This window comes from Caretta caretta, chromosome 25 (genome assembly GCF_965140235.1).
Source record: "Caretta caretta isolate rCarCar2 chromosome 25, rCarCar1.hap1, whole genome shotgun sequence".
Classification (NCBI taxonomy): Eukaryota; Metazoa; Chordata; order Testudines; family Cheloniidae; genus Caretta; species Caretta caretta.
Window position 1 is genome coordinate 16828885 of NC_134230.1, and position 24201 is coordinate 16853085.

Here is a 24201-nt window from a genome sequence, read left to right on the forward strand (position 1 = left end):
GATGACGTCACAGAAGGGCCCACCATCTTTGTGCGGGGCACAAGGTGGGGGCGGGGAGGGGAATGGACCGGGGTCTTTCCCCATAAGCCGCCCCCTCGGCAGCCGACTGCGATCGGGCGGCGGGACGTGTTCCTCGCACAACGCTTTCGAGGGGTGAGCGGGCGAGCGGGAGGGGGCGGTGACGGAGCGCCCCGCACAAAGATGGCGCCCGCCCCGCACAAAGATGGCGCCCGCCCGGGCGCGCGTCGCGGGCGTGGAAGGACCCAAAGGGTGGAAGGACCCAACCAGGCCCCACCCCCGGGCCTCCTCCTCCTCCTCCGCCGGCGTCCGTGCTCCCTTCCCCCAATCCCACCCTTCGCGGCGGCAGGGGCCGGCCGCTGCCCCTCCCCTCAGGCGGGGATAAGGCGCCCCGTGACGGGCGAAGCGAGCGACAGCCGGAGCCGGCAGCAGGTCAGAGCAGGGAGGGGGGAGCCGCTTCCCCCGGGTTATCCGCCCTGGGCTTGGACCGCGGGGGGGGCCCATTCTGGGGGAGGGAGGTTTGAAGGGGGGGCGGGGCCCCCACTCTAGGGTGGGAGGTAGGTAGGTAGGTAGGTAGGTAGGTTTGAAGGGGGGGACCTGGGGCCCATTCTGGGGGATGGGGGTGGGAGGGAGGTTTGAGGGGGGGCGGGACCCATTCTGGGGGGTGGGAGGGAGGTTTGAGGGGGGGCGGGACCCATTCTGGGGGGTGGGAGGGAGGTTTGAGGGGGGGCGGGACCCATTCTGGGGGGTGGGAGGGAGGTTTGAGGGGGGGGACCGGGCCCATTCTGGGGGGTGGGAGGGAGGTTTGAAGGGGGGGACCTGGGGCCCATTCTGGGGGATGGGGGTGGGAGGGAGGTTTGAGGGGGGGCGGGGCCCATTCTGGGGGGTGGGAGGGAGGTTTGAAGGGGGGGACCTGGGGCCCATTCTGGGGGGTGGGAGGGAGGTTTGAAGGGGGGGACCTGGGGCCCATTCTGGGGGGTGGGAGGGAGGTTTGAGGGGGGGGACCTGGGGCCCATTCTGGGGGGTGGGAGGGAGGTTTGAGGGGGGGGACCTGGGGCCCATTCTGGGGGGTGGGAGGGACGGCTGGCTGGGTTTGGAGGTTCAGTGTATTGGAGCTGGGGTATCTGGCGTGGGGCACAAGGGGTGGGGTGGGGTGGGGGGCTAGGCCTACTCCAGCGTGGGCCAGGCCTGGGTTGGGTTCCTTGTAACCATTCTTTCAAAGCAGTCTGTGCTTTGAGAGGGGGGAGTGGGAGTTGACCCCTCATCAAGAGCCATGTGACTCATTAGAGGTCTTCTGGTGCCCCCCCCTCCCCCCCATGACTCCAGGGATGCTGTGTCTGTCAGGCCTGCCCTGGGGGTGGTGTATAGTCTCAGCTCTCCTTGCTCAGGAGGGGTCATCTTCAGTTCAGGAAGGACCAACGTGGGCTCATTAAATCTTTAGAGCGTCTTTGCTGCTTTCCGAGAAGACTCACGTACTATCTCTGCAAACCCTGGTTTTAGTTCCACTTCCCATGCGTGTTTACTTTATGCCAGTTAAATGTTTGCACAGTGCTTTGGAAAATGGGAAGTGCTGCATAAATGAGGACCAGGTAACTGACTTCACACCTTTCTGTATGGTTGTATCCTGTTTGTCTAAAGAATGGTTTGCAGCACATAAGTCATTCTGTCTGCTGAATCTTTACCTTACAAGCCCCACCAGAATTTATATATATTTGTATCAACAACAGACCCTGTAACTGACACAACACTGTTGTCTTGCCTAGACTGAGATTTAAGTTGTGATGTTAAATATGTAGAGCAACTTGCTTCTGACCTGGTGTAGTCATGGTAGTGTGCCTGAACATGTTAAGTGTTGAGTTAAAGCGTTCCCCCTAGAGTTCGCCCTCTACCAGCTAACAGATGTTAAAATACAACTTGTCTTCTCTAGAGTTTTAACGTGTTATCTAACATTACTTTAAAAACATCTTTTATTCTAATGAAGATGAAGTGTATGTGAGATGCTTGTTTTAACATTAGGTCAGGGACCCTGGCTTAGGAGTTTCATCTTTAAATTAGATATGATAGTGACAAGAAGTTAAGTTGGTGGGGAAGAAGAAAACAGGGTTATACAGAAATGGTTGCTTTCTTGAGATTTTGTTAATATGCCTTGTATTCCTATTTTAACTTGTGTACAAGCCTAGATTATTTGTGATAAGTGAATATGTTTGAGATGACCTGATAGAAGAACAGGAGTCCAGGACTGGAAAGCTAACCTAGACACTTGTCTTGTGGGCTCTCATAACTTTCCTTTGCTCCATAATCTCATTTTGTGGAATCCTGTTAAAATCACTTGAGGCAATTAATAGAAGCTTCAAGGTTAATTTTGATTTATGACGTGGAAGGCATAAAGCTATAATAAACATTGCCAGTGGCAGACCCAAGTTCTTTAAAGGCTATGAGGAAAAACCACAATACAGTGGGATAGGAGGGAGACTGTGTAGGACAAAGCAATTGCTCCTTCTGTCTGCTCTATATCCCAAAATGGTAAAGAGGCTTGTGTTAAAATGCAGACCATGTATGCTAGCTGTGCTATTATTGAATCAGAAGGTCTCTTGTTTTACTTCCACTTATGAATTCTTGTAGGACAGGAAAGCTGTCATGCCTTTTCCTCTGCGAGTGACTAATAGGGAGAATCCTCACCACAGATGCTTAATAGTCACCAGCGGCTACGTGCACATACGCAGGCGTGGATGCACGGTGTCTGTCAGTTGTATCTGAGTGAAGGGCTAGACTCGAGCCTTTTCCTGTATTTTGGAGGTTGTAGTTTGCCCTAAGAGAGGAAATACTGGTTTTCTTCAGAATGCACAAACAGGACCTCTAGTGGAGTAACAACAGCTTACATGAAAAAAAATCTGTTTTTCCAGACCTTTGGCTTTGTTGGATAATTGAATTTTCTCTGTAAGGGTCAAAGTCTCAAAGGAAACCTAGAATTTCATTCTGCAGTCATAGCAGACTGGCTTGCTTTTTTTATGTACGTTTGGTGGCTTAGCAAACAGGAATAAGGCCAACCTGTTGGTCCTAAATCTAAATTGTGATGGAAACTAAATATTCTATGCGGAGGTTGCTCCACAGGTCAAGCCATACTAATGTTAGACATGTATATTGCACTTTTCATTTTCTAAACACTTTACAAATCTTCACTAACCCTGCCTGCATCCCTGCGAGCAAGTTAGTATGGGTGTTTGTCCCCCTTTTACAGATGGTGGGGGAGGAACAGAGGGAGAACTGGGGTTAGCAGTTGAGTTCTTGGCTCTCAGTTCTGCTGTCAGCCCCAGTCTGGCCTCTCTGATTTCAAAGCCGTTTGGCTCAGGCTTGGTCTACACTTAGAAGTTCTGTCCACGTAGCTACGTCGTCCCGGGGTGTGAAAAACCCCACACCCCTGACCAACACAGCTATGTTGATAAACCCCCCAGTGTGGATGCAGCATGTCAATAGGCTGCTGCCAACATAGCTAAGCTGGTGTTCCTATGCTGACAGAAAAACTCCATCAGTCAATGCAGGCTGCATCTCTACTAGGGGGCTCTACCAGCCTAGGCTCTGTAGCATAGACATAGCCAGTTGGAAAAAGCAACTTCCTCTCTGGGATTTGGGATCAGAGCTGACCCTGTCTGTCAGGGGTTGTCATCTGAACCCATGGCCCAGGGAAGCACTTTGGCAATGGCTTTTTTTCTCCCTTCCCTCCACAGAGCACCCTGAGGGATGCCCAAGAAGTTCCAGGGCGAGAACACCAAGTCGGCTGCTGCCCGCGCAAGGAAAGCTGAGGCCAAGGCAGCAGCCGATGCCAAGCGGCAGCAGGAGCTGGAAGATGCCTTTTGGAAGGATGAGGACAAACACGTCATGAGGAAGGAACAAAGGAAGGTAAATGGAGGAGAGTGTGTGTGTGTGTAAGGGAACCTTGTGGCAAGTCCTTGCGTTCACACCTGGGAACCTCAACTTACCTTGCAGGGGTTGCTCCTGTTCTTCTGTTCCAAGGCTACCATTGGTGCTAGAAGCACTGTCCCGTCCTTTTTCAGGGACGGGAGATAGAGCTCATTGCTACCTTAGGAATGAACAGAAGCAGAATGTTGTGAGGAGCATTCGTGTTCATGCACGACTCAGAGCTGTATTAGATTATAGAGCTGCCTTCCTAAGGGCAATGGTGAGAGCCCCATTGGAATTATTTAAACTGAATTGGGTAAAGTGCAGAAGAACCTGTTATAGGGAACAATCCTACAGGAGCCTGGATGACCTGGACCCTAATCTTTTGTGCATCTCCTGCAAATCAAAGAAATATACAATCCACAAAGGATCGCCTCTTTTTGCCAGAAGCTGGGGATGGGGGATGGATCGCTGGATGATTCTCTGGTCTGTTCATCCCCTCTGGGGCACTTGGCACTGGCCACTGTCAGAAGGCAGGACACTGGGCTGGATGGACCCTTGGTCTGACTCAGTCTGGCCGCTCTTATAACGTGACTTTTTTTTGTCTTGCCTCTTGTAACGTTGGTTTTCTGGGGATGAGTTTTCCCAATTAGATTCTAATCCACTTCCTGTGCTCTGTATGTAAATCATTTAGCTGTTCAATAGGTGGATCAGTTCAGTGTTAACTTCTGGACCGTTCAGACTTGAAGGTTGTGTTGTGGTGTTGTATGTTGTAGGACAGGTAAATTTCCCTCCCGTTCCAGTAACATTTTTTTGACCTACCATGTCACGTGAAAGCTAGGAAGTTCTCACAGTCCCCATGCAAGCAATACACAAGCAAATGTACTTCTTACTACTTCCATGGGTTTCCTAGAAACTTAATTGCCAACATTAACTGCTAGTAGTACTTGCTTTTCTAAAACAGGATTTGTTTACCCTGCTGATATCCTTTCCTAGCCCAAGGAGTTCTGCTGGAGTCCTGGAAATGAAATGCCTTGTGTATGTAGGTCTGCTCTCACTGTGAACTCCATCAATGGAAGCTACGTGGGTGTGGCTGAATATATGGGGCTGGTCTGACCTCTGCTAGAGTTTGCCCATTAATTTACGTAAACAAAAAACATTAAAGGCCTTTGTGTTCCTTTAGAATAATGTATTTTGGCCTCTCCGTTGCAAAGTACTTGTTACAGCTTCACCACTGTTGCAAAAAACCAGAGTACTCTTTTTTTCATTTAGGAACCCCTGGATATTTTTTCAAAAGCATCTGTCTTTTTTTTTTTTTTTATTTTAAATATAAAAGGATTTGGGGTTTGGCTATTTTAATTTTGCTTTCAGCTAAAATGGCTGTTAAACAAGTCCCCTAGGAATCCGAGTTCAGAGAAAATCGCTACACAAATGGGTTAAGTCTCTTCTGTGGCTCTTAACTCACTGATTGAAAAACTTGTCGTCCTTGCATCCTGATGCTTTTTCTGACCTAGGTAAAAATCCCCTCTTCACTACCTCCATCCCCCCAAAATAGCAGTATTAGAAAATGTCCCTCTTGGCTGGTATGCCAGTGCAGACGGATTTCTAGGTGTGCCGTCCCAGTGGGGTAGCTCAGCTGCATCTTCCGGAGTTAGCGCTCAAAGGGATGTTTATGCTGGGTCATCACGTCTGATGGCGAAAGGCCTGGTGTCTTGCGGCATGGCGGGTGGCGGTCTGGCACCCTTGGTGCTTCGGTAGCATGCCTGCATGCGGTGCCAGACCCTCTCGTGGCCAGCCACTGCTGCCTAATGGCTTAGAGCCGAGCCGTTCTCTTTACCCTGAGATCACGCCGTAACCAGGTGTTGGGGAGCATTGCGGTGCGTCGGCAGTAAAGCATAAGGTCACTGAACCAGTATCGCTGCACTGCAGCCAGTGGCTCTATTTAAGTTAAATCCAATGTGCGGCATAAGCTGATTGCTGTGGTGGTGGTTCGCAGTTACTGAATTGCAAGGTGGTTGAACTGGGGCCTCTGTTTCTGCCATCTTGACTCAAGCAGGGTACTGGGAAAGCCAATTGGAGGGAACAGTCCCGTGTTGCTGAAGGAGACGGGCTAAATGAGAGGAACCCAGTTCCTGGTATGCATGTTGCTGCTGTGTATCAGAGTTCACGTTATGCCGGGCACTGCCCACACCCACTGGAACAGAGTTTCCAGTCCAAAGAGCTGACCGTATAAACTGGATCTTCACGCTTTTGTGGCTGGTGTTCTAAGCTTCCTCTTGCGACCTGATGACGTGCTGTAGTGGTCCACCACAGCCAGCTTCCTATTCAACCCACCGTGCAGCTTGGGCCGTTGTGATCATGAGAGTGAGGACTGGAGCAGATCCATGCTGGGTTAGAACATGCACAGCAGAGAGTCCTTGTGGGTGGCAACAGAGAGTCCTTGTCTGATCAGGTCAGGGATCCCAGAACCAGTGGCTGGCTGCTGTAGAAATACCTGAGAGCGAATTTCCATTTCTAGTGTCTCTGATCTGAATATACCAGCTTTTGGTCTTTAATGCCCATTGATTCATCTCTGGTCTCTTCCCTGCTGTCTTCCATGGCATGCTGCCCATCGGGCATCAGAATGAGAAATAAGCCCCATGTGCTTCATGGAGCAAGAGGCTTGAGGAGCATGTCTATAAACACTTTTTTTCTTTATTTTTTTTTCTGTAAAGAAAATGTTAGCAAGGAATTGTTTGACCTTATCAAACTTGGGTGTTGCCTGCGCTTGGCATGTGTAGTTTGCTTTTTCTTCCTCTGCAGACAGAAAATTGTTACTGAAGTAATCATAGCTTAGCGAGCCACTTGGTTCAGCTTCCCTCTGAAGTCTTAATGCTACTAATGCACTTTGACTGGGGACGTGGCTATGAGATGCCATCTTCCTCAGCCGAGCTGAGAGCATTAGACAAATGTAATATTGGAATCTCTTGGCATCTTTCCCCTCTCCTCTTTTGTCTCCTTTCCTTCACCCTTCGAAACGGTCTCTTTGCTGCGCTTAATTTAATCTCGATCTACGTCACATCTTAATATGTGCGAGCATAGCCGCAAGATGCCACCTAGGCCTTAGTCTTAGGAAGCTGCTAATCAGTTGTGAAAATCTAAACGAACGCCTGTCTCCATGAGTATCTGAAACTTGTGGAGGTGTCGACCGTCTGTCTCTCCTTAGGGAGAGTAGACAGTGCACTTTCCACAACTGCAGCACTCTGGGGACATGGGGTAGTATTCTCTGTGCACCGGGGTTGTAGTTTGCAGTCACTGTACATAAAACAGACCCCTCGATTTCAGGGCCTGGGCATGCTCCACTAAAATGTCGTGTCTTTGCATTTTACTCAATGGCCTTTGATGGATACTTTGCCCACCTCTCGCTGCCTTGCTCTTGGGGACTCTGGAAATGTCCCATGAAATCTGTGGTGCAACTGGGAAAAGAACCTACATTTCTGGAGTCCCTGTCCAGTGCCTTCATCACAAGCCCTCCTTCCTCCCTCTTATTGTGGTGCACTAGGAGCTGGACTGAGACCATCTCTCTCTTTGGCCTGGTATACTCCAGAAAAGCTTTGCTGGTATAGATCTATTCCAGGGGTTGCCAAACAGCAGCTCACGAGCCACATGCAGCTCTTGAACAGTTAAAGTGTGGCTCCCGGAGGGGGGTTCCCCCTTTTCCGCCTAATAAACTGGTGGGGAGGGGAGCTCAGGACCTATGGCAGGGCTCAGGGCTTCAGCCCTGCAGGGCACCTTCCCTGGGGCAAAAGCGTCAAGCCCCACCACCCTGCTGCCAAGCCCTGGCAGGTGAGCCCCAGCGGGTGCACCTGGCTCTTGAGGCGATGAAGATTATCGTATGCGGCTCAGAGGGTCAGTAAGTTTGGCCACCCCGATATATTCATTGAACTAAACAGTCAGTCTCCCTCCTGGTGATACAGCACATAAAGGCAAGAGTTCCGTTGTCGGTATAGCTTATCCAGTTCTCCAAACAGGGTAAGCTAGCTGGGCAAAAAGCCTTTTTTGCCAATATAACTGTGTACACTGAGGCTTTTTCTGGCATGGCTTTATTGGTCAGGGAGGTGAGGGGAGGAATCATGTCCCTGATGACATAGTTGTGCTGGCAAAACTTTTAAGATCTTTGTATGTGTCCCTCAATAGCCATCAGCAGTTAATGACTGAATTGTCTGGGAAGAATTGGCAAAATCCTCAATAGCCCATTTCAGATCCCCTCTGAATCCTGGCTTCTAGATGCATTTTTAATACCTCTGATGGGTCTGCATTTTTGTTTAATATCTGTGATGGTTCTCCTACGTACTACTATTTCCATCCATTTCCTTTGCCTGGCTTGTCATTCCTCAGGCCCAGAGTCAGAGTAAACATAGTCTGTGTGGTCTAGATAGCAGATGGCAGTTCTTGGATTTTAATTCTGCTGAGCCACCAGCTTGCTGTAGGCCCCTGATCGAATCCTTTGCTCACATTGTGCCTGTCACCCAGTCTTCCCCCAGATGGGCTAAAAGGCAGTGCCTTTCACCTGAGCCTCCTTGGCAAGTGAATAACCAAAAGGAAGTGTGTCAGATGCATGCACCCCATGATATGCCAGGAGGTAAGTGAGGTGGGGGTAAAACAGAGGATTTATATGGACTCTGATTTTAGGAAGGCACCCAAACATGACTAAAGAATCCATGAAACGTATTTGGACAGGATCTGCCAAAGGATGGTATCCAGCAGGGGAATAGCCTTACTCGGTGCAAGAGGGACTTGGTCCTCCTACACATGCTGTAACTGAGAGCAGCACATCTATAACGGTAAGTCTACATTGCAGTAAAACACCCATGGCTGGCCTGGGGCAGCTCACTCGGGCTGTGGGCCTATAAAATTGCAGTGTAGACATTAGGGCTTGGGCTCTGGGACCCTCTCCCCCCACTCCTGGGGTCTCCGGGCTCGGGCTCAGGCTCACAATGTCTACACTGCAAAGTTTTAGCTCCAGTCAGCTGACTCAGGCCAGCCATGGGTATGTTATTGCAATGTAGACATACCCTTAGCTGTTTGAACAACAATACCCTTGTTCATTCAGGACCAAAACGACTCTCCCCGAATCTGTCCAGGTGATGGCAGTAATGTATTACTGCATGGGGTTGGCACAGAGACCGATTATCTCCTGATTTCCTGCAAAATAACAAACTTCCTCAGACTAAATGAAAGCCGTGGGAATAGAATGCTGCAGGGTGTGTTGGTTGGTTTGTTTTAAAACGCCCCTTCTCCCTCCTGCCCCCGGCAGATGCTGACCACCAAAGCCCTTGTGTTGTGAATTAGAATGTAGCGTGCTATTTTCCTCAAGCTGCTGCCTCCCTGAGTCATTTCAGGGTTCAGTGACTCTCTGCACAAAACAATTTGGTGGGCTCTTTTAAGCACTATAGACACAGCCCGTATGGTGGCATCTTGAATATCTGGTCATTAGGAAGTTTAATGTCCAAAAGGCCAACATCAAGGCTTGGCTAATAGGCTTGTGCCTGTCATCGGATGACTCACTTGTGGCATTTGCTCTTGCTGTGTCTTTAAACCTACAGCATTTTGAGATGATTTCTGCTAATGGAGAACAGTAGATCTATATCTTGGCTTTGCTGCGTAACGGCATGTCTGAGCTAACATCAGGCATAGATTTCTATTCTCCAGTATTTCTAGCAACAGACCACTTCTTGTCAGTTGCCATAGGGGACTCTGGGTTTTGTGCTCCTGCCTGAGAGGCAAATCATACAAACTAGACCCAGGCAGCAGGGCTCAGTGGGTAGGGCACTGAACTGGGACTTGGACCTGGTTTCTGTTCCACTCTGCTGCTGCCCTGCTATATGACCTTGAGCAAGTCCTGTCTCTGCATCCCTTCCTGTCTTTTGTCTTGTCCATTTCAGATTTAAGCCCTTGGGGTGCGATTTGTCTCACTGTGGCCAGTGCAAGGGAGGCTGTACGTGCCACTGTCATAATATAGATTGTGCTAGTTCTCTTACCCTGCTGAACACCTCTCTGTCCAGTGCCTTCCAATCTTGGCCTGGCTCCATATCCTGCCACTCCCGATCAGAAGGCCAGAAATTGAAAGGCCCATTATGCCAAGCCAGGGTTCAAATGTAGACAAACCAGGTAAAAGCGTCTGTTCTACGCTTCTCTCTTCCTACTCCTCACTCTCCCCTGCCTCCAGCATATGCCTCCTCATATACAAAACCAGCCTGTTGCCTCAGTGAATTACCTTAGCCCCACCCTGCTAAAGTGTCATGTGTGTGTTTTTCCTCTTGCAATTAACTAAAGTGCAGTCTGGTTGTGGAATACCCTTGAATGCTGAAGCAACAAGTGAGGTGAGTCTGTAGGGAGCTCTGAAGGATGACAGCTTATCATATAGATCTACCAGGTATTGGGGGGGAAGAGTTGTCAAATTGACTAACTGTCTAGGGTTCCTGTGACACACATCTTGCATTTGCTGAAAGCACAAAGCTAATATTCAAAATGCTGTCCGGATTAAGAGGTTTTTTAAATACATCTCTTGAGATATGATGTCCTTCAAATAGAATTATGCTTGGGGTGTAGAGACATGGCAAAAGGGAAAATTAATGCAAGAATAACACTTGGCTCTCCTCTCATTTGCAATGGTGTACATCCAGCACCGCAAAGATGCGGCTGCTTCTGAGGTGGAGGATAGCACGTGGCCATGCTGCACCACTGTTGAGAGTGGGGGAGGAAATGGTAGCAAGAAAGCTTCTCCATCCCACATTGGAGGAAGATGCTACTCTGACATCCAGGAGAGCTTTTAAATCTCCTGTGTGTTCAGCCAAATGGTGGGCTGCCCCAGCCTCAGATTGCAAAAATTATTAAAGCTGCCTGTGTGTAGGAAACTCCGCTATGGTCCTGTGCTATCTTGGGAGAACCAGGCACTGTTCTAATGGGGGAAAAGATCTTGGCTGCAAGCCTGTCTGAGATCAGTACCCTCACGGGGGTGTCCTCTCTGCTGGGTGGGAGTGCCCTTCAGAGACTGGCCATTCTGCCCCTAGCGCTCCTGCACGGGTTGTTGGAGAGCTGCCTCCTGCGTAAAGTGAGCTACCTCCCATAGCTTACCCCGGGGGGAATTCTGCACCACTGCGCAATGCAGAATGTATGTTCTGCGCAGAATTTCTTTTTTTTTTTCCTGCAGAATTGGTGCTGCAGAGCTGCTGGCCGCTGCTGCGGGCCACTGGACCCAGTGGAGCCTGGCTCCCCAGCTTGCAGTGCGCCTGCACGGGAGGCCTAGCATGCCCTGAACGAAGGCCGCAGCCCCGCAGTTATCAGAACATCTAGCCTGGGGGGATGGAGGCCCTATGGCTCTGCATGTGATGACTGCATCCACCTGGGGATGGGAGCGGGCCTGGGAGACCCAGCTGCGCCAGTTCTTAGAGTGCGGCCACACCCTTCCTCACCTTGCATCTTCCAGCAGGACAGTAATGAAGCTGGGTGGGGTGGAGCCTGCAGCTGGGCTCTGGGGGAAGAGGGTGCATGTATCTGGGCTGGGGGGGGGCCTCCAGCACCCCCAAAATACCTTGTGCCAGTGCACACACACCCGTCTTCATCCCTCCAGCAGCATTCTCTATTTGCAGACTTGACATATGGTAACCCTAGGGGGGCAGGGCAAAAAAATGGAATTGACTAGAAGACTAGAGGGGCAAAATTTCCTCCAAGATATGCCCAGCTGGCATGTGTGACGCACCCAGACTGAGGAGCCCAACTAAAGCATAACTGAGAAACAGGAACTGGGTTGTTGTAGGGGTTTCTTTAACACTCTCTGCTCCTGGGGGAATCTCTTTTCTTGTCTGTATTGTTACAGACATACTTGCTGACAGGTTTTTTGCAATAATAAATTACCAAAGTAATTGAAACTGGTGTAATTATTTTGTGTTTTTTAGAAATAAAATAGGCAGAACTTTGCAGACTTTTAAAATATTGTGTGCAGAATTTTAAATTTTTTGGTGCAGAATTCCTCCGGGAGTGATAGCTGTCCTCTCGGCAAGGGGAAGGGCCCTTTAAAGGGGTTCAAATAGTGTTGTGACTGGTCTTCCACTTACTGGCTGCTTCACGCTGCCGTTCAGCTAAAGGCAGCTTTGAAGTGCCAGGAAAGCCATTCCCTGCCATGGGTGACCTATGCAGCCAGCTGCCTGGAATCCCTTTTATGCTCTTCCCTCCACAGAGCGTGTCTGAAAGTGGAAGTACCATGCTGTTTCTCTCCACTTCTCACTGTGCTTCGCAGGCTTCTTCAAATGTCAGGCTTCAGGAGGTCTCTCCTCTTAGCTTCTGCACCCCAGTTGGAATGGAGGGAATCCGTGGCCACCTCCTTTTAGAGGGAGTAGGCTTCTTGTGATGGCCAGCAAATTAAAGGTCTGTGCGTCTAATTGTATCCATCACTGGAAAGATGTCTGTCATGTGTTAGAAGGGTACAGCTGTCTCCCAAAACTCTGCTGGCATCTGAATCCTGTGATGCTCTTGGTCATATTAGTCTGAATCTTGGCGTACAGGTTGGCACCTCTGTACACTAATATCCTCATATTATAGTGTTCTCGCAGACAGGTATCTTCCCTCCCTCCCTCAGTCCAGTATTACTCTGTGCAGCACCATGCCTTAGCTAAAGGAGGCAAGGGAATGTTAAACAGCTGGGATAACTAGGCCCCACGTCCAGATCCTGAGATGGATGCTCACTGCAGCTACAGAAGTGGCTCTGAGCTTGGGGGTGAATGAGACATGGAGAGAGGAGAGTGAGGTCTGGTGGCAAGAGCGATAGAGGAGATCTGGGCTCAGGCCTAGGTGCTAATTCCAGCTTTGCTACTGACTTGCTGTGACTTCAGTCAAGTCCTGGGACCTTTACTTCTGTTCCTTCCCCTCCCCCCAATCTGTAAAAAGGATCTACGTTGGAGGTTTTGAGGGCTGATCAATCTGACAGATGTGGAGAACCTCAAAGGTCCATACATGTGCTCAGTATTATTCCAGCTTGCTTATACGCCCTGCTCCTTCTGACCATATCAGACTTTGCATTGCCTAGTTCCTCTGCTCTGTGAGAAGCAATGACTCTTTGCCCTTCCAGCAGAGATCTCTGTGGTGTGCCTCTGAGTCTCCCGCAAAGAGGTTGATTGGGAGCACAGCCGCTTCATTTGACCACTTGCTCAGAGCCATGCGGCTGCGACCTTTCTCCCTCCATCTAGGAGCAGGGAATTCATTGTGAAAGTTAATGAGTCTCGCTTGGCCAGTTCTTTGCAAGGCTGGAAACTTTATTTTCAATTGCTAGAAAGGCATATGAGCAGAATATCCAGCCAAGGAAGTCTTCATTTCCTATGCCCTGTTGACTCCGATGCTGTTGGGGGTTTCTCTTCCAGCTGGCTGATCGCTTTGCTTGTATGTTTCACTTATAAAAATGGAAATGTCCCTTTCATTAGAGCACTCGTGCTGATTCATTGCGGTGACACACACAACTAGGAGTTTCTTCTGGCTCAACCTGGTGAGGAAGTATTTAAATTCCTTTCCTGACGAGCTCCTGTGAGTCAAAAGCAGAAATATAAATTGTACATATTGTCTCTAATGTAAGAAAAGCCCCCTCAGTAGAAATGAGACTGCCCCAAAACTATTTAAAGTCATACTTGGCATGGAATTGCAGCTGTTACCAATCTGTAGAGACCGCTTCGATAAAGGATCCTTCCCCTGAACGACTGACCTCTGCGCTGCGTCAGCCCATTAAGGAAATTGACATTTGTACACTCAGGAACTTGCTGTGAATTTGTTTTTTAAATCCTGGTCCTCATGAACCCGCAAGCCTTATTACTCGGCCACCTGTTATTCAACTCCTGAAGTCACTGCTGTTGCTGCAGACCTCCCAGCTTTGAACCCTACTAAAGGCCCAGAGCAGGTTGGAAAGCCAAGTGCTGATAGTGAAATCAGATCATGTATATTTTGCATGCCTTGTGACAGATTACTAATGATTTGGGCTTGATTACTTTCTGCAAGTGGAAGCCTCTCAATTGTAAACATTAGAGAGCAGGGAGTAATATTGTCTAGTGGTCAGAGCAAGGAACTAGGAGTCAGCGTTCCTGGGGTCTAGCCACTTAACTACTAAATTGCAGCATGAGCTGGAGGGAAGAGAGCACAAGTTGCTTCCCTTCTCTGCCTCAGCTTCCCCATCCTGTAAAAAGAAGCGGGCAGCTTATTTTGAAAGGGGATATAGGAATGCAGAGTACCATTCCCTGGATTTCTGTACTGTGAGACGAGTGGAGTTGCAGTGTAGAAATACATGGCTGAGCTACCTGTCTTGTAAAACAAGTTACCCTACTAGCAAAGGGAGTAAAAGATAAATTTTCTGTAACTGCAAATAATGTTTCTGTCCTGAAATGTATTGGTTCCCTCCCTTTACTCATTAGCACTTGTATATCCGCTCCTTATCTGCCTCTTGAATTATTCAAATCTACAGCCAGGCCTGTAGTATCACAAAGGTGCTTCCTGTGCCAGGGATTTCTTTTGGTTACCTTGTTCAGTCACACTTGCCCATCAGAGATAGGACAAAGCGGTATGAGAATAGTTTCGCTTTACAGTAATCCGTATTCTAGACACACAACACCAGTATCATGAATACACTGCTGGTTCTCCTGTGTTCGCTATAGGTCTAACTAATTAAATTACTTATGCGCTCTCTCTGGTAGCTGTGTGTTCAGTGATTTCTTCTTTCTCTGGCAGAACTTTAACATGGTAGTTCCTACAAGTGTGATATTGATGGGGAGCAGAGGGAACCACTGAGTGGTCGTTTAGGCAGGTGGCAGAGAGAGCACAGGGCTTGGGCTCCCACTATATACAACAGTAGTCAATCTGCATTGTCTTGCCATGGACCCACCTGTCCCTTCTTGGTATGTGACGTAGTGTTCGAGGTGGCTCCTGCAACAGTTTTGCCAACCTTAATCCATGTTCCTGGACCTTTCCCTAGAGGAGGCATGTGTCTGACCAGGGTATGCTCCCCTGAGTCGCTGCTTGAAAATATTGAGAGGCCTTGGAGCTGGTGCATGTGGAATGAAGAGCTAGGCAAGAACAAACACAAGTTGCATCACCTCTTAAGCGGGAGCGTCACTAGAGTCTGCTGTCTCCCGTGATACCATTGCTGTATCTGCAGCCGTGCCCAGTTAGCTTTAAGAGGAACAAATGTCTGTTGCTCTGCTTTTATTAGCAAACGCATGAAATGGAATTGCAGCACTGGTGGAATGGGTCTATTTCATACTCAGCAAATCTGTGTAAAATGAGGAGTATGCATGGCTCCTCTTTATTCAGAGCAAATACAGGGATGAATCTCTCAAGTTCCTGGTTTCTCCACATACACTAACCTTTTTAAAATGAATTGAAGGCTGTGAACAGGCTGAAACAGATTCTAGCAGGCTAGTCAGGAATCCCAGCTTGTCAGCTGTCTAAACAGAGCTGCCTTACTCCAGAGAAGTGGAAAGATGCAAGGGGAGACTTCTGTCTGTGGTTACTTGCTCAGCTAGGCTTAGGAAGTGCTGTGGGGGCAAACTTCAGTGAGTGGGGTTGCAACCCAGCACGTGGGGTAGCAGTACCACTCGGGTTTGGCCTCACAGCCCCTCTGTCATGGTGGAGGGGCCATGGGGCCAAATCTCAGTGAGTGGTGCTGTGACCCTGTCTGCCAGATCACAATGCCACAGGGTTTGAGGCTCTCTCAAATGGGGGCCTGGGGTAAACCATCCCTTTTTGCCCCCCACCCTTTGCCTCCAGGCTGCCTTGTTGAGAGGCACACAAGCACCATGACAGGGATTTGAAAGAGATGCATTTCATACGGGACCTGCTCATCAGAACTGTCCCCTGCAATTAGGAAAAAGTTCCAGATTACTTGTGGGGTTTACAAAGAAACGGCAGCTGTAGCTAAGCAGGATGAGGGCTGCTGGATGCAGACCAACTCTGTCAGTTCTCACAGCTGTGGCCTGGAAACGTGGCTTTGGATGCACAGTGGTTCACCAACAAACTGCTGTGTCAGGATGGAGAGCTCCACTTGTGTTTAACTGTGACCATATGTGGGGGTTTTAAATCCAACTGCAAGTCATATTTCCTACAGCAGAGAACCTCAATGTGTAATTGACTCTTCTTAGCTTAATCTGAATTTGTAATGAGGGCTTTAAAATCCTTCATTGTGGCATGGCCAGGCTTCAGCTTCGTAGTAAGCAATTGGTACTAGTAGGAAAACCATCTGCTATTGAAGTCAGAAGTACTTAGTTAAAAATCTTGTTAAAGCTTTTTTTTAAAAAAAAAAAAAAAAAACCACAAAAAATCCCATAAAGCAGCCCTGCAGTGAATTCTTCTAGCTGCCCAGAGATACAGGGGTTTGGGCAGTGGACACTTAGGGGAAAATCTCCTACAGGAGGGCGTGTTTGACTTGCATGAGATCAGGCAAGAATTGAAGAGATTTGGGCTTGCAGAGGAAAGGGCAGTATCCGGGCCAGAGAGAACGAAGTGTAGTGACAGCAGAAATAGTACCTTTGTGACACACCTGCTGGCTACTGCCACAGTCCTTCTTAGCCGTGTCCACTCTGCAGTGGTCTGCTGCCAGGAGAGCTGGGTTCATTCTGCCATCTGCTGTTGGGTTAAATGCTGATGGGTGAATCTGTTCTTGCATCAGAGCCAGTAGAAAAACAATGAATGGCTTTTAGTTTTGGTTGTTCACCTTGAACTTAAAGCATTAATGAAAATGATCTGGAAAGACCCTTCTATCTGTGATGCTCTTCCCTCTTTAATGGAGTCTGGCGAACCCACTCATCTAAGGCAGTTGCTCAAATAAGATCAAGAAACGGAATGGAGAGATGCAACGTAAAGCAAGTGGGCTCATCCAGCTCTTATGGGAGCCAGGGAACCTACTTAATGTGTTAGGAGATGACTCCTGCTGGGACAGGCCAGGACTGGCTGAGCCAAGTGCTAGAACAATGTAATGTCCTCTCCAAAGGCATTGGAACAAATCACTTAGTGAGCCAGAATTTGAAGCCTGCCAATTGTAATAAACTTCATCCTCATAATGACTTTTTTCCATCCTGGATTGTAGCTGCTCTAACTCTGAGGTATGCTAGTATCCTACTTCTCCGCCTGGATTGAAAGGCTTAGTCCTTATCAGACGGTGGCTCCAGGGGCACATTTTATATTGCTGTCTGTCTGTCTGGTCTGAACCTCCTTAAGCTCCCAAGCTGAGGAATGGCTTAATGAAAATTTTTTTTTCCAAAGTAGCTCTAAAACCTAGCCTTATTTACAGTCTCTAAAGTGGGCCATACCCTGACATGCATAATACCATACTCCTTAAACACGGTGAACAAGGCAGGGTGCATTACCTCTTCAGTTGTTCTACTCCACAGCTGCCTTTCAGAGCAAAACCCATGATGATAACGCCAGATATAGTTAGCTGTACCATCCCCGTGAATAATGGATGAGACCCATAATTGGCCACTTAACTAACCTAAGTACTGGACTGCTATTGGGACTGAAGTCGCTTTGTGACCCTGGCAGACAAAATCAACCTGGACAGAATGATGTTGCTATTTGCTGTGAAACAGTCTGTGGCTTTGACTCAAATATGAAAATAAAACTCAAAAGCTGCTAAAATCCTAGTGCATGATTGCACTATTGTCTCCTAGCAGTGCCTTTGCCAGCAAAATGGAGGTTCGACATCTTGGGTTAAATTGGCAGTGTTTCTTGCTTAAGGACTACAATAATTGCTTCAGATTAGCCTTTTGATTCTCTCTTAAAGGAGAAATCTGAGAAACTGTTGGGCCTTTTTGATCTGAATGTCAAGACTTCTGAACTTTCCAACTTTGACCCTTTCACTCTTATTAAAATTAACTGTGGAAAACTTATCCTGATTAACGGTCTTGGTCGGCATCTCTCCCCATTGACGGGTTATATTTCACCACGCTGACATCACAATGAACAGTACATGATTACAGATTAAGATTGGGGGGAGGAATTGGCAAAAGCATGGAGTGTGAAATTACCTCATCTAATTACGATTCTGAGATGGGCCTTGAAATCTCAGGATGACGGGCAAAATTCCTGGCCCACTTTTTGTGAGGAGGCCTGGGGAAGGGGCCTAGAGTATAAAGTTTGGCAGAGCTTCAGTGAACTCTGCTGCAAACACTGGTGGGGACCCCATGTGCTGTCCCATATTGGACATTCCCTTATTCTCATGACTGGGTGGGCAGCCAGCAGGGGTCATTGTTGAGTGACACCCAGCTCACGATGGTGATTCAACAGAAGTTGATGGGAGACTAGAGTTTGAAACTAAAACACTACTGAGTGAATATAAAAACAGCAGTGTGCTAAAGAGGTGCCTTAACACCCCCACAGCCCCCGCTGCGCTGCAGGTGATGCACTATTGTAATGATCGCTCTAAAGGCTGGGTACCTTTGTTTTCCCGTGTTTTATTACTTGTCCTAAATGTAGACCGGCGCCAATTTCCTTCAGCATGGTTTTCCTAATCCAAATGCAGCCTGTGCTTGGTGGCATGTCGACCTAGCAACTAGGGGATCTCTGGATATAAACAAAGGATCTCTCATGTTCCTGCATGTAGCAGAGCTACCAAGTGCCTCTCATGTTCTGGCTTCGCTCTAAAACCATTCTTGAGCATCTTGCTCTGAGTGGAAAAGGTGGTAAGCAGATGACTCAGTTGTCCATGCTTGGTGGCTGTGGTGTATATTGGAGTGAGGGGCAGGGAGAGCAAGTGGGTTATGATTATGAAGATGCCCATCTCCATACAAGTCATTTTCTCTCTGGCCCTAGCAGGAGGGTGGACTTGATTGAATCAAAATGAGTGTCTTCCATCTCCGTCTCCTGTGATCCTAGGTTGCTTTAGAGTGGCTGATTTGATGCTGGAAGTGGGCATTGTGGGACAAGAGGCCTGGGGCAGGAAGTGACCTCACATTGTCTCTCCCTTCCAGGAGGAGAGGGAGAAGCGCCGGCTGGAGCAGCTGGAGCGCAAGAAAGAGATGCAACGCCTGCTGGAAGAGGAAGATGCGAAGCTGAAAGGGAAGTTACCGAAATCAGTCACACCAGGCAAGATCACCAGGGCTCAGATTGAAGACACAATCCGGAAAGACCAGCAACAGAAGGAGAACGGAGATGAAGGTTTGCAGCTTCCCCATCATTATACCATTGAACGTCCCCTACTAGCCCGAGGGTTTAGTATGCCTCGCAGGTGGGCTGCTCAGGCCTCGTGAGCACCCCAGAGAGCAAGCCACTTCTTTCTGCCTTTGGTGAAGTACAAGATGTCCTGGGGGCCAGAGAACCCCTAGTTATCATGTCCAAGTGATGCACCCTTGTTGTGTCCCTGCTAGGGACTCCTAGCTGCTGCCTGTATAATTAGTCCCAGTATCTCCAAGCACAGACAGAGAGGAGGGGTTCCAATCCTAGGCGATTAAACTTGCATTTCACTCTCCAGGATCCTGGGTAAACTTGCTGTTGTGTCGCTCTGTACACCAGACTTGTTTAACCCTTGAGGTATTGGCCTTCTCCAGAGTGCCAGCCAAACAAATATTCTGCACCTCTTAAAGGCTTCATCTGGCTGGGAGCTGAATTTTTTTCCCCCTTCCTATTCCAGTGGAGAAGCAGAAGAGCCACCTTGATGTTCCCTTGGAGGAAAACATCAACAGAAGAGTGTTGGAGGAAGGCACCGTGGAAGCCAGAACTATTGAAGATGCTATTGCAGTCCTCAGGTATTTGGCCATAGCTTCATGGTGCTTCCTTTGGAGGGGCCGGTTTCCTTAGAGATTCCCCAGAAGCAACCCTGCCATGAAGGTGCCAGCCCAGGCATCTTTGGGTGTTTTTTAACACTTAAAAATGTAGCTGTCCCACTCTGATGCAGCAAGAACAAGGCAAGTCCATCAGCCTCCTGCTGCACACCCTCTAATCCCTGCCCAAAAAGCAAAACTTCCCAAAAGCACGGTGTAACCGGGCCTTAATGGGTCACAACTGAGGATGCCAAATTCAGGACCAACTGCTGAGAAATGGGGCAAACGCAGCCCTAAACTGGTGGCTATTCCTTTATAAGATATACCAAACCAGCCACAAAAGTAAACTCCTGTTTCCCTGCACTGGCTAACAAGAAAACATAAAGGCAGTTTCCTCAGGCATTCCAGTTCTTATCTCTGAATCCAGTGTTTTTAGTGGTGGTATGAGTGGTTCTTTACAACCAGTCTCATCAAATAATAGGTTCTTCTGATCCCAAAGGGCCAGCCACACACCCAGGTCACTATATAACTTAAATCTTACCCAAAAATCACACTGATGCCAATCCTTTAGTATCTAAAATCTAAAGGTTTGCTTATTTAAAAAAGGGAGAAAAAGGTGAGTTAAAATTGGTTAAAGGAATCAATTATGTACAGTAATGGCAAAGTTCTTGGTTCAGGCTTGTAGCAGTGATGGAATAAACTGCTGGCTTAAGTCAAGTCTCTGGAGTACATTCACAGCTTGGATGGGTCATTTGGTCCTTTGCTACAAAGTGAAGCTCTGAATAAAGTTCCTCCAGAGGTAAGAAGCAGGACTGAAGACAATGGAGGTGTTTCCAGGGCCTTTTATAGCTTTTGCCATGTGGAGGGAATCCCATTGTTCTTACTGTGGAAAATTACAGCAACAAGATGGAGTTTGGAGTCTCATGGGCAAGTCACATGTCCATGCGTGTCACCTAGTCACAGCAGGACATTCCATTAAGTGTAGAGGGGCGTCTCCCATGGCCTGTTAAATGTTCTTTCGATGGGCCACTCCATATGAATAGTCCCTCCAAGATGTGCTGGGTGCTACCTTGTGAGCAGTACCCCAGGAGCCAACAATTGAAATCCAGGTCTAGAGCCAATACTTATAACTTCCCATACAAAAATGATACATGCAGACAGATAGCATAATCATAACCAGTCAGTCCTAACCTTTTCATCACCACTTCACTCGACAACCTTTGTGCAATATTTGCTGCAAATATTGTACACAGTGGTTGCAACCATGACCTGTATGGTCATATTTTAATCAGATAATGTCACACATGGTCAGTCAGAATGAGGGGGGGAGCATCATTGCTTTTTGTTTGTCCTCGGAGGTATTCCGTTTACTGCGTTTACAAATGGGGCTAAGGCCTCCTTTTGAAACTCCCCTGGGATCAGAAAAACCAGCTGTCCTCTTTCTGCTTCCAATGTCCTCCTGGGTGGTGAAGATCCCACCAGCTGAATTCTGCCAACCCCCCTGTTTGATGCAGAAGGCACAAAAGACTCCAGTTTGCTTTCCTGGCGCTCTGTCTACTGTTCTGCACAGGGGTTAGAGCTGTTGTGTCTGAGTGGGCAGACTGGAGATGCCTGGGGAGCAGAGCTGCTATGTCAGAGAGTGTCTTTCCAGCATTGCTCTTCTGACTGAAGTATCCTCCAGACATTGTCACTGCTAAGGAAACTCAGCCATAGATGATGTGGTTAGAACTGGACCAGGCCAATGATCTAGCCCAGGCTCTGACCAGGTTAGGGTTATTCCCCAGGGCCTGGGCTGAGCTGGTGCCAGCTAGAAGCGACTAAGATTCTTTTTTCTAGTAGTATTCCCCCTTTTTAATTCTCCTCACAGTGTTGCTGACGACCTGGACCGTCACCCAGAGCGCCGGATGAAAGCTGCCTTTGCCACGTTTGAAGAGATCAATCTGCCACGCCTAAAGCAGGAGAACCCCAACATGCGCCTCTCCCAGCTCAAGCAGCTCCTCAAGAAGGAGTGGATGAGGTCCCCAGACAACCCAATGAACCAGAGGCACATGACCTACAACAGCCAAAAATAGAACTGGAAAGAAGCCAGCCATCCCTCTGAGGCCCTAGGGCTTCCTTCAAACACGTAAGAAAACAAGGCCACCCAGGAACCTTGCCTCATTTATTCCCCCTGCCCCCTCTCCATCTCTTTTGTGCCCTGTTGTTGGACTCCTAATTAAACATGAGGCTTCCTGATCCAAACAGATGCGTGCAGCTCTTCTCGGGGTGCCCCAGGGAGCCTGGCTCCCTGATTTTGGCTGGAGCCTTGCCTGCTGCAGATGTTCTGAAACTGTCCGTTGTATACAGACCTCTCCAGAGCAGCCCGTTTTTTATATCCTTAGGCAGCTGGGCCAAAGCAACCCGGACGGATTAACTCTATCTTTAACTTTGAAAATCGTGGTAGTCCTTTTGGAAGTGTCACTCCTGCCCCCCCCCCGGAGAGCTCAGAGCATTGTACCAAATCTGGCACTGCCATATGGACGCTCCCAGCACCATCCATGACTGTCTAGACATCTGAGCTGCCCAGCACCACATTTAAGCCCCTCTCCCATTCAAACTGAAGTGTTCTCTTTTTATCCCAGTCTCTCTTGTAGCTGCCCTAACACCTTGTTTACAAGAATCCTCTCAATGCTGAACTGGTGACATGTGGCAAGAGAACAGCGTGACGAAGGCATCTGCTCTGGGCCACAGGTCAAGCAGCGCTAGGTTGTTCTGGGAAGAGGTAATGGGCTAGGAGTGGGTTTTAACCCTAACTGCTAAGCCACCATCCTGCCTGCAGTTGCCCACTGCTGTTTCCTCGGTGTCAGTCAGTGACACAGCGGGGGCAGGGAGTGGAATCGAAGGATATGAACAGTATTAGAGGAAACTCTTCCAGTGCAGCCACTTGTCGTTCTCTGCCTTCCCTTCCATCTCCAAGGGAAAAGCAAAGGACCTTGATGACCTAGCACAGTGCAGTTGCCTCCCTAACGCTGCAGAGTGTAAGGTGCTATCACTTCTCTACACAGAGTTCCCCGCAGCCCATGTGTGGGAATCCTAGAGCTTTGCAGCGGGAGATCAGAATGGGACTTCAGAGAACACTACACATGAAGAGCAGTCTTAAGCCGGGAAGACTGGGGCCTCTTGTAGCCTGGGGTGCGTTTTCCTCTCGAAAGGGAAATGTGGATCTTGCACCATGGCAACTAACGCAAGGGGTCAAAATGACTTTCTCCCACCTACTGCGTGAAAGCACCAGTTTGACACCCTGCTCTGTGTTGCCCTAGACACACCCCTTCACCAGGAGCCCTTTAAACTCTGCTCGCTGGCCCAATCAGCAGTGCCATTGTGTTTTGTTAATAGTCCTAACCCTCTCCCTTCTGCAGTATTGAAGCTAGGTAATAAAATATCCACCCTGAAACAAAAGGCTGAGAATTCCCTTGCAAGAGTTGCCGTGCTCCTGGAAACACCAGGCGTGCAGCTGAAAGGGCTTCGTGCTAAGGTGGAATTCTAGCCCTCACATTAAAGGTACAATGCTTACCTCCCCCTGTTCCTGCCAAACTGTGTTCTAACCACCTCCTTTTGAAATTAAAACCTCACGAGGTTGGTCCAAGGCCATCACCCTGCCTTTGTGCTTATGCTCCATGATTGCAATCAGCTCCAGCCCCAGCCCCAACCCATGCCATGTCTCTGGCATGTCAAGCCTATGCTGCTGTAATCTGGCATTTAATCCTAACCTGCTTGCTGGGTGAATGAGGAGACCGTGCTCAGCTGGGGATGACATTCTTTGTAAAGCTGCTCCATGAGCCAGCTCATGACCCTCACTTCCATCGCCCCCCTACCACAAAGCACTAGCCTATAGGCAGCCTCTCCTAATGTCTTCACTGGTTGAATCTGTGCCTGCCCTGGATGGAAATCTGACTACACAGGTCAAGTTTAGGGCTGGCCTCTATTGCAGTAGGAAGGTGTAGGGAGGTTTTCTGTGGAGTCCTTAGCTGCTAACCTGCAGGGGTGGGGATTTCTTTTAATGGCACTAAACACAGAGGGCAATCTCTCCACCTGCTGCACTTTTTAGGAGTGGCCAAACACATGCCCGCTTGCTGTTGCATTTCAAGTGGCTGCTCATGCACTGTGGTAGCTGTGAAGAGGCTCTGATCTGAGCTTGGAGAGACCGTAAGGTTTGCATTGAAAACCCTTTTAGTTGCAGCTCACCTATTGCTTTGGCTTCATATCCAGACGGATACTCTTCACATTAACCTTTGTCCTCTTTGCACCCTACTCCAACTTGTTTCAGAAACAGGATGACCGAAACAGTCCTGCCCCTTCCCCTATCCCCAAGAGTTCAAAGAAATCCAGCTGGTACAAGGGCAGGGAGAAATACACGATAGCATCTTTCCCTCTCCTTTTAGTGTGAAAAGCTCCCTATTTTTGTTTTAATCTAATATTAAAAATGGAAATCCCAACCTGTAAGCTATTGAAGAAATAAAGCCTTTGGATCATGCTGGCA

At 48.6% G+C, this 24201-nt stretch overlaps 1 protein-coding gene across 2 annotated transcripts; it reads left to right on the plus strand.

Moving 5' to 3' along the window:
* Positions 1–291: 291 nt before the first annotated feature.
* Positions 292–24201, plus strand: CCDC124 (coiled-coil domain containing 124). 2 transcript variants are annotated; one of them, XM_048830754.2, is made up of 5 exons: positions 292–450; positions 3744–3915; positions 18894–19080; positions 19553–19667; positions 21550–24201. In XM_048830754.2, the coding sequence occupies exons 2-5, from the start codon at positions 3757–3759 to the stop codon at positions 21752–21754; spliced, it is 666 nt and encodes a 221-aa protein (XP_048686711.1). In that variant the 5' UTR covers positions 292–450; positions 3744–3756; the 3' UTR covers positions 21755–24201. The 2 variants fall into 2 exon arrangements, with proteins under 2 accessions (XP_048686711.1, XP_048686712.1); XM_048830755.2 differs by lacking the exon at positions 292–450 and adding an exon at positions 1372–1607.